The sequence below is a fragment of the Phacochoerus africanus genome, chromosome X, assembly GCF_016906955.1.
Source record: "Phacochoerus africanus isolate WHEZ1 chromosome X, ROS_Pafr_v1, whole genome shotgun sequence".
NCBI lineage: Eukaryota > Metazoa > Chordata > Mammalia > Artiodactyla > Suidae > Phacochoerus > Phacochoerus africanus.
In genome coordinates, this window is record NC_062560.1 from 99135053 (window position 1) to 99149210 (window position 14158).

The 14158-nt window shown below is 39.2% G+C and overlaps 1 protein-coding gene across 2 annotated transcripts in view; it reads left to right on the forward strand.

Annotated features, from left to right (window-relative positions):
- PLS3 (plastin 3) overlaps positions 1–12328 on the forward strand; it is an 86756-nt gene extending 74428 nt beyond the window's left edge. For both annotated transcript variants that reach the window (XM_047764508.1, XM_047764507.1), the window contains 7 exons: positions 4861–5056; positions 6040–6118; positions 6870–6984; positions 7426–7559; positions 8600–8723; positions 8937–9061; positions 11086–12328. In XM_047764508.1, the coding sequence (XP_047620464.1) occupies positions 4861–5056; positions 6040–6118; positions 6870–6984; positions 7426–7559; positions 8600–8723; positions 8937–9061; positions 11086–11218 (906 nt within the window). In that variant the 3' untranslated portion in view covers positions 11219–12328. The remainder of the gene's footprint in view (positions 1–4860; positions 5057–6039; positions 6119–6869; positions 6985–7425; positions 7560–8599; positions 8724–8936; positions 9062–11085) is intronic.
- Positions 12329–14158: the final 1830 nt, after the last annotated feature.

A 14158-nucleotide genomic window follows, 5' to 3' on the forward strand; every position in this document is an offset into this window, starting at 1 on the left:
TGTGAATATATTTACAAACTCATGATCCCTTAAATCCAATTTGGGCAATGACTGTCATGGACTATGTTCCCCGGTTACATCATTTATGTGTTCAGTGTCCTTGGACAAGTCCAAAATTGGATCTCACTTTGTTCATACCTGAAGAGTTGGACTAGACTATTGAGTCTCAACTTTCTAGGATCCTGTGGTTCTCTGTAGTCATTAGATAAGGAATGCTTTCTACTGATGTAAAAAAATCCACATTTCTAGCATGTTCTGTAGTAGGATTGAGTGGATTACACTGACCAAACCATTTACACTGCTCTTACCAGAACTGAATTTGTAACTGACTTGTGTGTTTATATTTCTGTCTGGTTTTTTTTAAATTAATTAATTTATTAATTTATTTATTTATTTAGTCTGCGCCTGCGGCATGGGGAATTTCCCAGTCCGAGCTGCAGCAGTGACAACACCAGTTCCTTGACCTGTTAGGCCACCAGGGAACTCCCTCTGTCTGCTTTTAAATGTGAAACTTTAGTTCAGGTCACTCTTGGCATGGGTAAGGGGCCCTCCTGGGCGCTAAGGGAGCTGTCTATGATGACTAGTCAGGTGATCTTATACCTGGGTAGGTGGCCCCAGTATGGTGATGCTGATTCTGATTCTGATACAGCTCTTCTCCACTTACTCCTCCCCAGTTTATCTTAAAACACTCTCTTCTTTGTCTCTTCCCTCCTCAGAATCCTTCAGGGATTACCCATTGATTCCAGTTCAGTCTGAAATGTTCTGCTAAGCATTCTTAAGGCCCTACTACACCATCTTGTTCCATCTCCTCTAGCTAGGGCAGTTTTCCACTACTCTGTACCCTCCACCACACACACATACACACGCTCATTTTATCTCTGAGCCTTTTCTCATGCTTTTCCTTTGTTTTCCAGTGTCCTTCATCTTTTTCAGCCTTACATCTTCTTTAGGGAGATATGTGTGTGTGTATATGTGTGTGTGTGTGTGTGTGTATATCTCCCCATCACCATACCAAGTCTCCTCATGATCCTTTGTAATTCCTCCCTGCCCCCATACTCCTTCATACTAGGCAACCACTGATTTGCTTTCTTGCATTTTAGTTTGAATTTTTGAGAATCTTATATAAATGGAATCATGCAGTTTGTACTCTTCTTTTTTTATCTAGCATCTTTCACTCAGCATAGTTATTTTGAGATTTTTCCATGTTGTTGCATGTATCATAAAGTCATTCCTTTTTATTGCTGAATAATATTCCAGTGAAAAAAATATGCTATAATTTGTTACTCCATTCACCTGCTGATGAACATTTGGATTGTTCCCACATTGGGGCTGTTGCATTACAGCTGCTCTGAGCATTCATATACAAGTCTTTGTATGAGTGTATGCATTCATTTCTGTCTGATAAATACCTAGGAGTGGAATGGCTGGGTAATATGGTATGTATGTGTTTAACTTTTTTAAGCAGCTGCTGAGTTGTTTTCCAAAGTGGTTGTACGTTGCCACCAGCCGTGCGTGAAAGTTCCAGCTCATCCACATGCTCACTAACACTGTAGTGTGTGGTTAGTCTTTTTAACATTAATCATTCTAATAGGTGCTAAATGATGTCTTATTGTGATTTTAATTTGCATTTCCCTAATGATGTTGAACATCTTTTCATGTGGTTTTTTGTCATCCATATATCTTTGTTTAAACACTTTACCCCTTTTTTTTTTTTTTTTTTTTTTGCTTTTTAGAGCCTCATCTGCGGTATATGGAAGTTCCCAGGCTAGGGGTCAAATCAGGACCGCAGCTGCAGGCCTATGCTACAACTGCAGTAGTGCTGGATCCAAGCCGTATCTGTAACCTACATTGCAGCTTGTGGCAACACCTGATCCTTAACCCCAAACCCACATCCTCACAGACACTGTGTCAGGTTCTTAATCCACTGAGACTGAGCCACAACAGGAACTGCACTTTACCCATTTTTAATTCCATTGTTTTCATATTATCAAGTGTTTTATATATTTTGTTTTGAGTGTTTTATATATTTTGGATAGAAGTCCTTTAATTGCATATATGATTTGCAAATATTTACTCCCAATGGCTTTCAAAAAACAAATGTTCTTAATTTTGACAAAGTCAGATTTAGTCATTTTTTTCTTTTACAAATCATGTTTTTGATGTTGTATCTAAGAAATTTTAGCCTAACACAAGGTCACAAGCATTTCTCCCTATGTTTTCTCCTAGAGGATTTATAGTTATAGTTTGGGGTTTTACATTTAGGGGAGAAAGAGAGAGAGAGAGAGAGAGTGTGTGTGTGTGTGTGGTGTGTGGAGTTAATTTTCAATATGATGTGAGGTAAGGGGAAAAGTTCTTTTTTGCATATGTATATTTTTAATTATTTTTCATTTCACTATTCCATATTTGATTATTTGGATTTTTTGACTAATTTAAAGCTTCCTTCTATTCCAGTATTATTATTATTTTTATTATTTTGTCTTTTTGCCTTTTCTAGGGCCGCACCCACGGCATATGGAGCTTCCCAGGCCAGGGGGGTCTAATCAGAGCTGTAGCTGCCGGCCTTCGCCACAGCCACAGCAATGGGGGATCCCAGCCGCATCTTTGACGTACATCACAGCTCACAGCAATGCCGGATCCTTAACCCACTGAGCAAGGCCAGGGATCGAACCTGCAACCTCAGGGTTCCTAGTCAGATTTGTTAGCCGCTGAGCCATGATGGGAACTCCCCTATTCCAATATTATTAATTCTTTTTCTTTAAGAATGCCAAGATGATCAATAAAGAAGGGATTTTTTTTGGACCATACCTGCATCATATGGAAGTTCCTGGGACAGGGATCGAACCCATGCCACAGCAGCACCCTGAGTCATTGCAGGGGCACCACCAGATCCTTAACCGGCTGAGTCACACAGGAACTCCCAAAGAAGGGATTTTAAAGTAAAGATGTTAAATAGCATAAACCAAACAGTATTAAAATAACAACTGACAGGTTACATGAAATAGAATAGGCTCTGTGAGAAGAACTTAATAGGCTTACAGAGAATCCTGAAGAAAGACTGAATCCCACTCAGCTGCCCATCTGCTGGTGGTTACTGACTGCTCTGTAGCTGGTAACAATGAAGGGTAACACAATAAATATGCATTGTTCTGGAGTCCTAAGTCATCAAGGCACCTCACTGGAGATTAAAACACTAAAGACAGCATCACCCATCAAAGACAGTTAAGACTATCAAACTATACATTCTGAACAGTGTTACATTCCTCAAGTTTTCCTTATCTTTATGTCCCCTACCACCCCGCCCCCTGCATCCCCTTGCCAATTATAAAATCCCTTTTCACATAACACTGTTTTCCAAAAGAACTATTTTTGCCCTGGGGCAAACTGGGGTGGAAATGTCTGTAGTAGCTGCCAATAGCAGTCTAGGGAACAGGTCACTAAAAATGGATAATCCAAAAGCAACTGCTACTCTTGCAGCTCCAGGTTTTTTACTTTTATTATTGGGAGGTGGGGATGCCGGGCACCTGGGAGACTATTTTTACATTGGTCTGAAATCATCGGATCTATAAGTTAAATTCTTCACCAAACCCTGTGTTAATCAAGATCAGGAGTTCTCTTGTGGCGCAGCACGTTAAGGATCCAACATTATCACTACAGTGTCTTGGGTTACTGCTGTGGCTCAGGTTTGATCCTGGCCCAGGAACTTCCACATGTCATGGGCGCAGCCAAAAAAAAAAGAGAGAGAGAGAGAGATCAGCATGCACCTTTCGAAGAGGAAAAAAAAAAAGACAAAATAGGAAAGAAGATAAGTTAGGATTCCTAATAATTAGTTGAAAGAATCTTTTACAGAAGTGGACAACACTGCTTGCTTCCTGGGTGGAAAAGTTAAGTAAAACAAGACAAAAAAAGAAACAGTTTAAAGAGAAAAACTACAATTTGAAATACGCAACTTAAACCTGAAATAAAATTATTGGAACGTGGTATCCTTGATTATTATTTATTTATTTATTTTTGTAATTCCTTCGTCTTTTTCAGCCTGACATTTTTCTTTTTTTTTCTTTTTAGGGCCGCACTAGCGGCATATGGAGCTTCCCAGGCTAGGGCTCTAATCAGAGCTATAGCCGCTGGCCTACGCCACAGCCATAGCAACACCAGATCCGAGCCATGTCTTCGACCTACACCACAGCTCACAGCAACACTGGATCCTTAGCCCACTGAGCGATGCCAGGGATCAAACCCACAACTACATGGATCCTAGTCAGATTCATTTCCACTGGGCCACAACTCCCAGCCTTACATTTTCTTTAGGGCTTAATTTAAAAGTGTGAACAGCATTTGCCATAGTGGCTCAGTGGGTTAAGAATCTGACATAGTGCCCATGAGGATGCAGGTTCAATCTCTGGCTTCACTCAGTGGGTTAATGATCCAGCATTACCACAGTGGTGTAGGTCACAGGGGCAGCTCAGATCTGGTGTTGCTGTGTCTGTGGTGTAAGCCTGCAAGTTGCAGCTCCAATGTGACCCCTCTCCTGGGAACTTTCATATGCTATAGGTGTGGCCATAAAAAGAAAAAAATCAGAACAGTTTTTGCTCTTTTTTATGAATTTTGTCATAAGAGAAGCAATCTCAATTGTTAAGTGTATTGTCTTTCGGTATATGATCTGGTGCCATCTAGGGTATTTTTAAGGTAGTGCATATCCACAGCTAAATTTTTAAATTGTTTTTTCCATTCAAAACAATTTTATAAGTACCATATGTTGGCTAAGAGAAATTAGAATTGTATACCAGGTCTATCATTATAGAGAAACATTCCTATGTTCTTAGTGTAATCTTTTTAAAAATGTCTTACTGTTTTCTTCAACAGGAAACAGATGATTTGAAGAGAGCTGAGAGTATGCTTCAACAAGCAGACAAATTAGGTTGCAGACAGTTTGTTACCCCTGCTGATGTTGTCAGTGGAAACCCTAAACTGAACTTAGCCTTCGTGGCTAACCTGTTTAATAAGTACCCGGCACTGACTAAGCCAGAGAACCAGGATATTGACTGGACTCTCCTAGAAGGTAACTAAAGGTTTCTTAAATTATATTTGGGGCTACAGAGTAGAAATACATGGTCCACGATGATTTCATAATCTTGACTTTAGTAAGTTTTCTTATCTACTTTCCTTTAGCAACTGTCTGCTAGAAGTAGTCCCAAGGGCTGAATAAAAAGTGGCAGCTGATAGAAAGGGAACTTTTAAAGTAAGGTAACCTAGGGTCACTTAGTTAAGGCCGCTTAGCAAACCAATGTTTTATTTTAATATTTTAGAATTAGGTCACTTTTTAAACCCCTCACCAGAAAAATGCACACATGCAATAAAATATTTATGTTTCATTCTTCCATAATCACACTAATTGGAACAGGCCCCAGTTCTTTTCACACTTAACCTACTCGGAAAAATAATAATAATGCATGGTGGTTGTTTAAGGTTCCAAAAGGCAGAGTTTACCTTTGCCAGATTACATGGGCATAAAAGTATAGTATTTAAAAATTAACACATGCGAATAGTAATACATTGAGTATCTACTAGCATTACTAGAAAATCTTTCAGTTTTATGCTTTTGAAGTTTCAAATAATTTGTTGCTATAATAGAGGCAAGAAAAAAGAGTACTCATATGTAGCTTAGTATTTTCAAATGGGTAGAGGGAAGGTGTAAATTAGTATAGAGGTTTATATGACCATAGCAAAATTTTAAAGTATAAACTAAACTGATAAAATCAGTTACTTTTGAGCTATGGGGACTTGGGGATATACTGGAGAAGGAGAAGGTAAACCTCTGAGTTGTTAACTGGTTATAATAAGGTTGTATTCTTTACTTTTAGAATAAATTCAACCAATTAAAAAAGTAAGCATGTATCTAGAGAGAATGTTCGGAGATTCATCTTGGAGAAAGCCTCTAGATCTGTACAGAGGAAATAAAATAATCTTATATGTGGGTTGACGATATATGCACATATACAGGGTGTTTAATGAGTTTATAAATACTGTGAATATTTTTAACAGGAGAAACTCGTGAAGAAAGAACCTTCCGTAACTGGATGAACTCTCTTGGTGTTAATCCCCATGTAAACCATCTCTATGCGTAAGCCTTCCTACTGTTATTATAAATGGTTACGAATATCATGAATGGATGCTACACAAATAATTACAGCTCTAAACATTTCCTAACTGTCAGTTGGTAGCATTTATTTGTATTGGAAAATGTTGAGTGGTGACTTCCAGTATCATTTTCCAAATACACAAAAGCCCAGATTATTCTTTACATGAGTTTGAACATGACGTGAAAGAATATATAACTGTCTTTCTAACACCCTAGGGAACAGATACTTTATATTTTGAAACAGAGACCAGGGAGTGCCTTAAGTAGACCATCCATGAGGCCTTTGTGTTCACTGTTCTCCCAGACTGGAATGTTCTTTTCTACATTTAATGCCTTATTCAGATCCTGGCCACCACCTACCACTCCCTAACCCCTAACCTCATTCCTTTTTTCCCTTTATGAAATTAAATACACCCCCAAGTCATATTCTGCAATTGTCCGTGTACTTGTTTTTTCTCTCTTCTCTCTCTGTCTGATTCTAAAGGCCAGGGATTTTTGTCCTTTGTGCCCAGCTTCTAGGATATTACCTTGCAAACAATAAGCTCTCAGTAAATATTTTTAAGTGAGTAGGATGGTGTTAGCTCTATTTTCATCACAGACTGATAGAAAATATGAATCCTAGGTATAGTCTATCGTTTTATATATCTTGTTTGACAGGATAGTGTTATTCTTTTTAAGTAAACATAGGCCCAGCTGTCTGAAAACACTGATCAAATTCTTTTTAAATCATTAGTGACCTGCAGGATGCCCTGGTAATCTTACAATTATATGAACGAATTAAAGTTCCTGTTGACTGGAGTAAGGTTAATAAACCTCCATACCCAAAACTTGGAGCCAACATGAAAAAGGTAGATAATTAAGTTGCTATACACATATTTGTTACAGACCGTTCTTAGTCTCACTTTGTTTCTTTGGTTTGGGAAACTCTTTGAGTTTGAGCTTCTTGAGGACAGGAACTGTGTGTCTCCTTTATTATTTTTTTTTTGGCTTTTTTTTTTTTTTAAGGGCCGCACCCACAGCATGTGGAGGTTCCCAGGCTAGGGGTCAAATCGGAGCTGTAGCCTCTGGCCTACACCACAGCCACAGCAACGCCAGATCCTTAGCCCACTGAGTGAGGCCAGGGATTGAACCCACGTCCTCATGGATATGAGTCGTTAACCACTGAGCCACGATGGAAACTCCTCCTTTATTTTTTGTGTGCTAAGAAGCTAGCATCACACACATGCATGTGCGCACATATAGGTTAAACAAATGAAAATCTCTAAGCATTTGCTTTTGTGTGTTTGCAGCTAGAAAACTGCAACTATGCTGTTGAATTAGGGAAGCATCCTGCCAAATTCTCCCTGGTTGGCATTGGAGGGCAAGACCTGAATGATGGGAACCAAACCCTGACTTTAGCTTTAGTCTGGCAGCTGATGAGAAGGTATGGTACACAATTTTAGCTGTTTAAGCTTCACTATAATACAGGTCTGTGAGCTAGCCACTATTTTTTAGCAAGCATATCAGTGACTACACTTTTGAAATTTTTGTGTTCAGACTCTCAAATGAGCTTAAGTAATGAGTATGTGTTGGATGTTCAATGGGAGATGCCTTCTTGAAAGCTAGGCAGCAGAACTGCAAATATTTCCTTTTTTCATAGGAAGGCTGACCTATAGACTTGAGCCTCATTTAGTGTCAGTGAATTGAAAAATAGTGAAAATTATGAACATCCCACATATCCATTTGAGAAAGAAGATCTCTTAACTATAATGCTGAAAAGCATTCATTAAAACTGGGTACCAGCCAAAGCACAGCTTACTTTTAAGTCCTTACCATGGTTGGTCTAGTACACAGCTTGCCTGCAGTAGACTGCTGGGCTTACTCACTAGAGTGCTGAAAATCTGCCCCCCACCAGTGGAAAAGGCAGATCAATGGCAAGCTAGTACTACTTGAATTTTTTTTTTCATGTAATGTGCATCTCTTTCCATGAAATCTTTAATCTTTCAAACCTAAGTAAAAGAACTAAAAGATAAAGCCTCTTTGTAATATTTGCCTTTTTTTCCCCTAAAGTAGATCAGGACGTTTTCTTTTGCCTCTTCTTTTATTACAGAGTTGTATGAGCTGTTTGTATATTTTGGAGATGAGGCCCTTATCTGTTGCATCCTTTGCAAAGATTTTCTCCCATCCTGTGGGTTGTCTTTTCAGTTTTTTGATAGTTTCCTTTGCTGTGCAAAAGCCTTTGAGTTTAATGAGGTCTCATTGGTTTATTTTTGTTTTTATTGTCATTATTCTAGGAGGTGGATCAAACAAGATACTGCTGTGATTTATGTTAGAATATTCTGCCTATGTTTTCCTCTAGGAGTTTTATAGCATCTGGCCTTACATTTAGGTCTTTAATCAGTCCATTCTGAGTTTATTCTTGAGTAAAGTGATAGAGAAGGTTCTAATTTCATTCTTGAACATGCTACGTGCTGCTTCTTTTAGATACACCCTCAATGTCCTAGAAGATCTTGGAGATGGTCAGAAAGCTAATGACGACATCATTGTAAACTGGGTGAACAGAACATTGAGTGAAGCTGGAAAATCAACTTCCATTCAGAGTTTTAAGGTAAGAATTCCACATTCGACTATGAAACATTATGTTTGCTATAGAAAGTGGAAGGATAGCCTTTAGTTTCTTTGTGCATGAGAATCATCGTTGGGCTAATAGCATGATTCTTTTTTTAACTCACTGGGCTTTGTTTTTGGCATCTTTATGTACATAATCACATGTTCATCTGTGCACATTGAAATTCTCAGCTGTGTTGTCCTTTTACACTAGGACAAGACAATCAGCTCCAGTTTGGCAGTTGTGGATTTAATTGACGCCATCCAGCCAGGCTGCATAAACTACGACCTTGTTAAGAGCGGCAATCTAACAGAAGATGACAAGCATAATAATGCCAAGTAAGGGATGCTACCTAATATTCTGGCAAGAACACAGGCATTGTAGCCTGGCAGATCTGCATTTTCATTCAGGTTCTGCCACTTAAGAATGGTGTCACCTGGGGGAAACCTCTTCTAGCCTCAGATTCCTCATCAGTAAAATGGGACCAGTAATACTTACCTTGGAGAATTTGAAATGAATAAAATATATAAGAGCTTAGAATTATACCTGACCTAGTTGGTGGGTGCTTAATGGGTTGTTGCTTAAGTAGATTACAGAAATAACACATGTTTTAAAGGCAGTTTAGCTACAAACTTTCACAAGTGAAAAATGAGCTAAGAAAAATCATGCTTTAGATGAGAGCATTCTTCTGTTGCACTTTTTCTTTTTTGGCTGCACCTGTGGCATGTGGAAGTTCCCAGGCCAGGGACTGAACCCACACCACAGCAGTGACAACACTGGATCCTTAACTGACTGAGCCACCCGGGAACTCAATTGCACTCTTTGTGTTGTTGTTGTTCTTTATCAGCTGTATCCATGACACATGGAAGTTCCCAGACCCCCAGGCCAGGAATCAAATCTGAGTCACAGCTGCAACCTATACCATAGCTGCAGCAACGCCAGATCCTGTGCTGGGCCAGGGATCAAACCCATGCTGCCTCAGAGATAATGCCCAACCTTTAACTACTGCACTTCAGAGGGAACTCCTAATGGCACTGTTTCTATACACACATTATCCACTGATGTCTTCCTTACTGTGTAGAGAATACTCTTAGTACATAGGTTGAGTTTCTGATCTTGGTCCCTAAGTGGGGAGGATGCTTAACCCGCAGCTGAAACTGCCTTGAAAGTTTCCTACATTTCAACAGTATTGAGAAGTTCTTTTCCACTTGTCTCTTCCTTCTTCTCCAAAGACCTAGACTGTGATCTGGTTTCACAGGCAACCCATGAAAGTTTTCCTAATATACACTGAAAGTCAGCCCCCAGCAGGGCTTCAAAGGATAGCTAAAAAAGCATTACTGCAAAACTTTGGAGTTAAGTATGTCATTTGTTCCCTCTTAAAAAATACTTGTAGCATATATGATTTTTTTTTTCTTTTTGGTCTTTTCTAGGGCCGCACCCACGGCATATGGAGGTTCCCAGGCTAGGGGTCTAATCAGAGCTGTAGCCACCGGCCAACACCAGAGCCACAGCAACATGGGATCCGAGCCACGTCTGCGACCTACACCGCAGCTCACGGCAACACCAGATCCTTAACCCACTGAGCGAGGCCAGGGATAGAACCTGCAACCTCCTGGTTCCTAGTCAGGTTCGTTAACCACTGTGCCACGACAGGAACTCCTTGATTATTTTTAATATCCATAATTTATAGAGAACTCTCAAGACTTCTTTTTTCCAGAAACTTGATCATCTCTAAGGATTCCTATTATAGAACACCTAGAAATACCTCATATATTAATTGAGGGCTGTTCCTGCAAATTTCCCCAGCTGGACATATCAGTTCTTTTCTCCCTTCCTTTTTCTACCCTTTCCATTCCTTGCTTTAGTCACTCTGGCCATGTAGCATGTAGACTCTCTCCCCTCCCTTGAATGTGTATAAGTATTCACCGCATCTACCAACACAACTTGTATTTTGCATCTGGCATAATTTTCCACCCCATATTTCTAAGATCACATGAAAATTTGTTATCTTATTACGTGCTCAACAAGAATATCAACAAGTCTGGGTAATTATATAATGTAAAAATATTTTTTTCATATAAAATCAGTGTTCCAAAATTAATTCTGATTTCATATTGTAGAAAAGGAGTAAATAGTATTAGCCCTAAATAGTAGAGCTTCAAAATTTGGTGTCACTTAATAGTGACCTCACAAACAAAACAAAACAGAAAACAAAATAACGAACAATGAAATCATTCCTATTTGAACTTTTGCTATAGAAGTGCATCCCAGGCAAGTGACTACATCAGGGGAAATAGACGTCTCATGTTGTGCCCTTGACTGGTAAGAATTTCGCCTTAATTTTCCTTTCCTCCAAAAACAGGTATGCAGTGTCAATGGCAAGAAGAATTGGAGCCAGGGTGTATGCGCTCCCTGAAGACCTTGTGGAAGTAAAGCCCAAGATGGTCATGACGGTGTTTGCTTGCTTGATGGGCAGGGGAATGAAGAGAGTGTAAAATAACCAATTCAAATAGAAACAGCCTTGCTCCCAGGTGCATGATTAGCAGGTCAGGCAGTTTCTAGGTGAAGTGCTCATGGCTTAAGGAACAGTTGGTTATTTAAAGGACTTTTAGTTTTAACAAGACTAAGCTCATCATGAGAGAGCCATCAGGGGAAAGAGTTTTAATAAAAACAACCCCTCTTTCCCATAGTCAAGGTGGATTTGTCAGGCTCACCTGAAATGTGCTCATAGCCAAATCATTTACTTGCTCCTCCTAGATTGCTGCCCTTGATGTTTCCATTGCTGTATGTATTTCTCTCTATGTTCCCTCTTAGAATTTCCACCTCCTGGGACTTGCTTAGATGATTGGATATGAATATTATTAGACAATAATTTTGCTTTCCATCCAGTATGCTAGTTCTTATTTGAGAACTGGGGTCAGAGGGTATTTGGATATGAGTATCCTTTGCTTATCTTTCTAGTACTGAAAATCTACAGAAGTAACTGGCTGTGCAGAATGTAATAGAAGCTTTTCGTATTCTTTTATTCTTAAAATTAGTATCTTTTTACAGTATTCTTTCTACATGATCCTTTTTTGTACATTTAAGAATATTTTGATTACATTAAATAAGACTGCTGATTTTGCTACTTTTTTTAAGGGGTCTGTCTTCAAGTAAGTAAAAAAACATACATTGTAGGTAGAGGAAAAATGTACCTAGAATTTCCATCTTCCCTCTCACACCCAACCTGTAAACAATTGACATATTGGATCCTAAAACACTTGGTTCAAATATGCTTATTTGTTTCAAAACCCGTATTATCAAATTCTCTCTTTAGATTTAAAATGGTGTTGAATATGACACTTTTGAGGAGAGGGTATGCTCAGAACTTAGGCAGGATACAGTAGGCCAGGTATGCTAAGTGTATAATAAATTTTCTAATTTTACACCTAAAATAAGGAAATGTGGTCACTAAAAATAAACATATATGTAGGACTTAATGTATGTACTCTTGCTTTGTCAAGCTGTTTGCTCTAGTTTTCAAGATCATAATGTTACTCTAACTCTGAAACGTGATGTAATCTGGTAGCAGTGTATTAGTTCAAATAAAGGCATTTACGTAATAATTAGTCTCTTCATGCTTCTGTCCCTTAGTAGTATGCTAATAATGTTTGTCAGGTTTTTCCTCCAATATTCTAACTTTTTTCTTTTTTTTTTTTTCTTTATTTTCTTTTTTCTTTTTCTTTTTTTTTTTTTTTTAGGGCTGCACCCATGGCATATGGATATGGAGGTTCCCAGGCTAGGGGTCCAATCAGAGCTACAGCTGCCGGCCTACACCACAGCCACAGCAACGCAGGATCCCAGCCGTGTCTGTGACCTACACCATGGCTCACAGCAATGCCGGATCCTTAACCCACTGAGCGAGGCCAGGGATCAAACCCACAACCTCATGGTTCCTAGTCGGATTCATTAACCACTGCGCCACAACGGGAACTCCTCTGATGTACTTTTTTAAATTATGTTTGTTAAATTTAAGATATTGAAGCTGGGAGTTCCCATTGTGGCTCAGTGAGTTAAGGACCCGACATTGTCTCCGTGAGGATGTGGGTTCGATCCCTGGCCTCACTCAGCGGGTTAAGGATCCAGTGTTGCTGTGAGCTGTGGTGTAGGTCCAAGACGTGGCTCGGGTCCACTGCGGCTATGGTGGGCAGATATAGCTCAAATTAGACCCCTAGCCTGATAACCTCCGTATGCCATGGGTGAGGCCCTAAAAAGCAAAAAAAATAAAGGAAAAAAGAACAGATTTTGGAGCTGAATTACAGGGACAGAGTTAAGGATACCATCATTGGGGTAAGATGGTTTATTTCAACTTACCAAAATTTCCTTTTCCAATTTCTTCCTTTTTCTTTCTTTTCCATCTCACTAAATCTTTTCATTGTTCTATGACATATAGAAGATTGACCCAATGGGGGTGCAAACAACCAGGGAGGAGAGATGGTTTATGACAGATTTTCTCAACCTCATTACTTTTCACATTTTGGCCTGGAAAATTCTTTGTTGGAGATGAGAGGGAGGCATCCTGTGCATTGCAGAGAGTTAGCTGTATCCCTACATGTCAGTAGCACACAGGCAGGTCTCCAGACCTGGCCAAATATCCTGGCGGGGGGCGGGGGTAGGGGGCAAAATCATCCCTTGTTGACAACCTATTGGTTATGGTACCATTTCAAGGTTTTGTGTGAATGAATAATATGAAACACAGTCCTTTGAGGAACTGCATGGTGACAATATAAAATATTTTGTATTTACAGTCTTAGAGGAAGAAAGACCTTTCTTAGTATAATAAAATCCCAGAGACATAAAAGAATGATAAATTTGGTAATTCTGCTTTTGCAAAAAGAATATAAATAAAGTCAAAATATAGATGACCAAGGAAAAAAGTTTAGTTCCATTGTCTTAGTCCATTCTGGATTCTATAACAAAATATCATAGACTAAATGACTTAAAAATAACAGAACTTTATTTCTCACAGTTGTGCAGTCTAGGAAGTCCAAGATCAAGGCACTGGCAGATTTGATGTCTGGTGAGGGCCCACTTTCTGGTCATAGATGGCTGTCTTTTAGCTGTAACTTCACATGGTGGCAAGGGCCAGAGAGTTCTCTGAAATCTCTTTAATAAGGCTACTAATCCCATTCATGACTCCACCCTTATAATTTAAGTCCTTACCTACTAATACCTCCACACTGAGAGATTAGATTTCAACTAATCAAATTTGGAAGAAACCCAAACATTTGGTCTATAGTATCTCTATGATGGATTTTCTATGCTGGGTTTTTTTGTTTTGTTATTTGAGGGGGCCATGTTTTTTTTTTGTTTTGTTTTTTGGGTTTTTTTGGCTGTATCCACAGCATGCAGAAATTCCTGGGCCAGGGATGGAACACACACCACAACAGTACCCA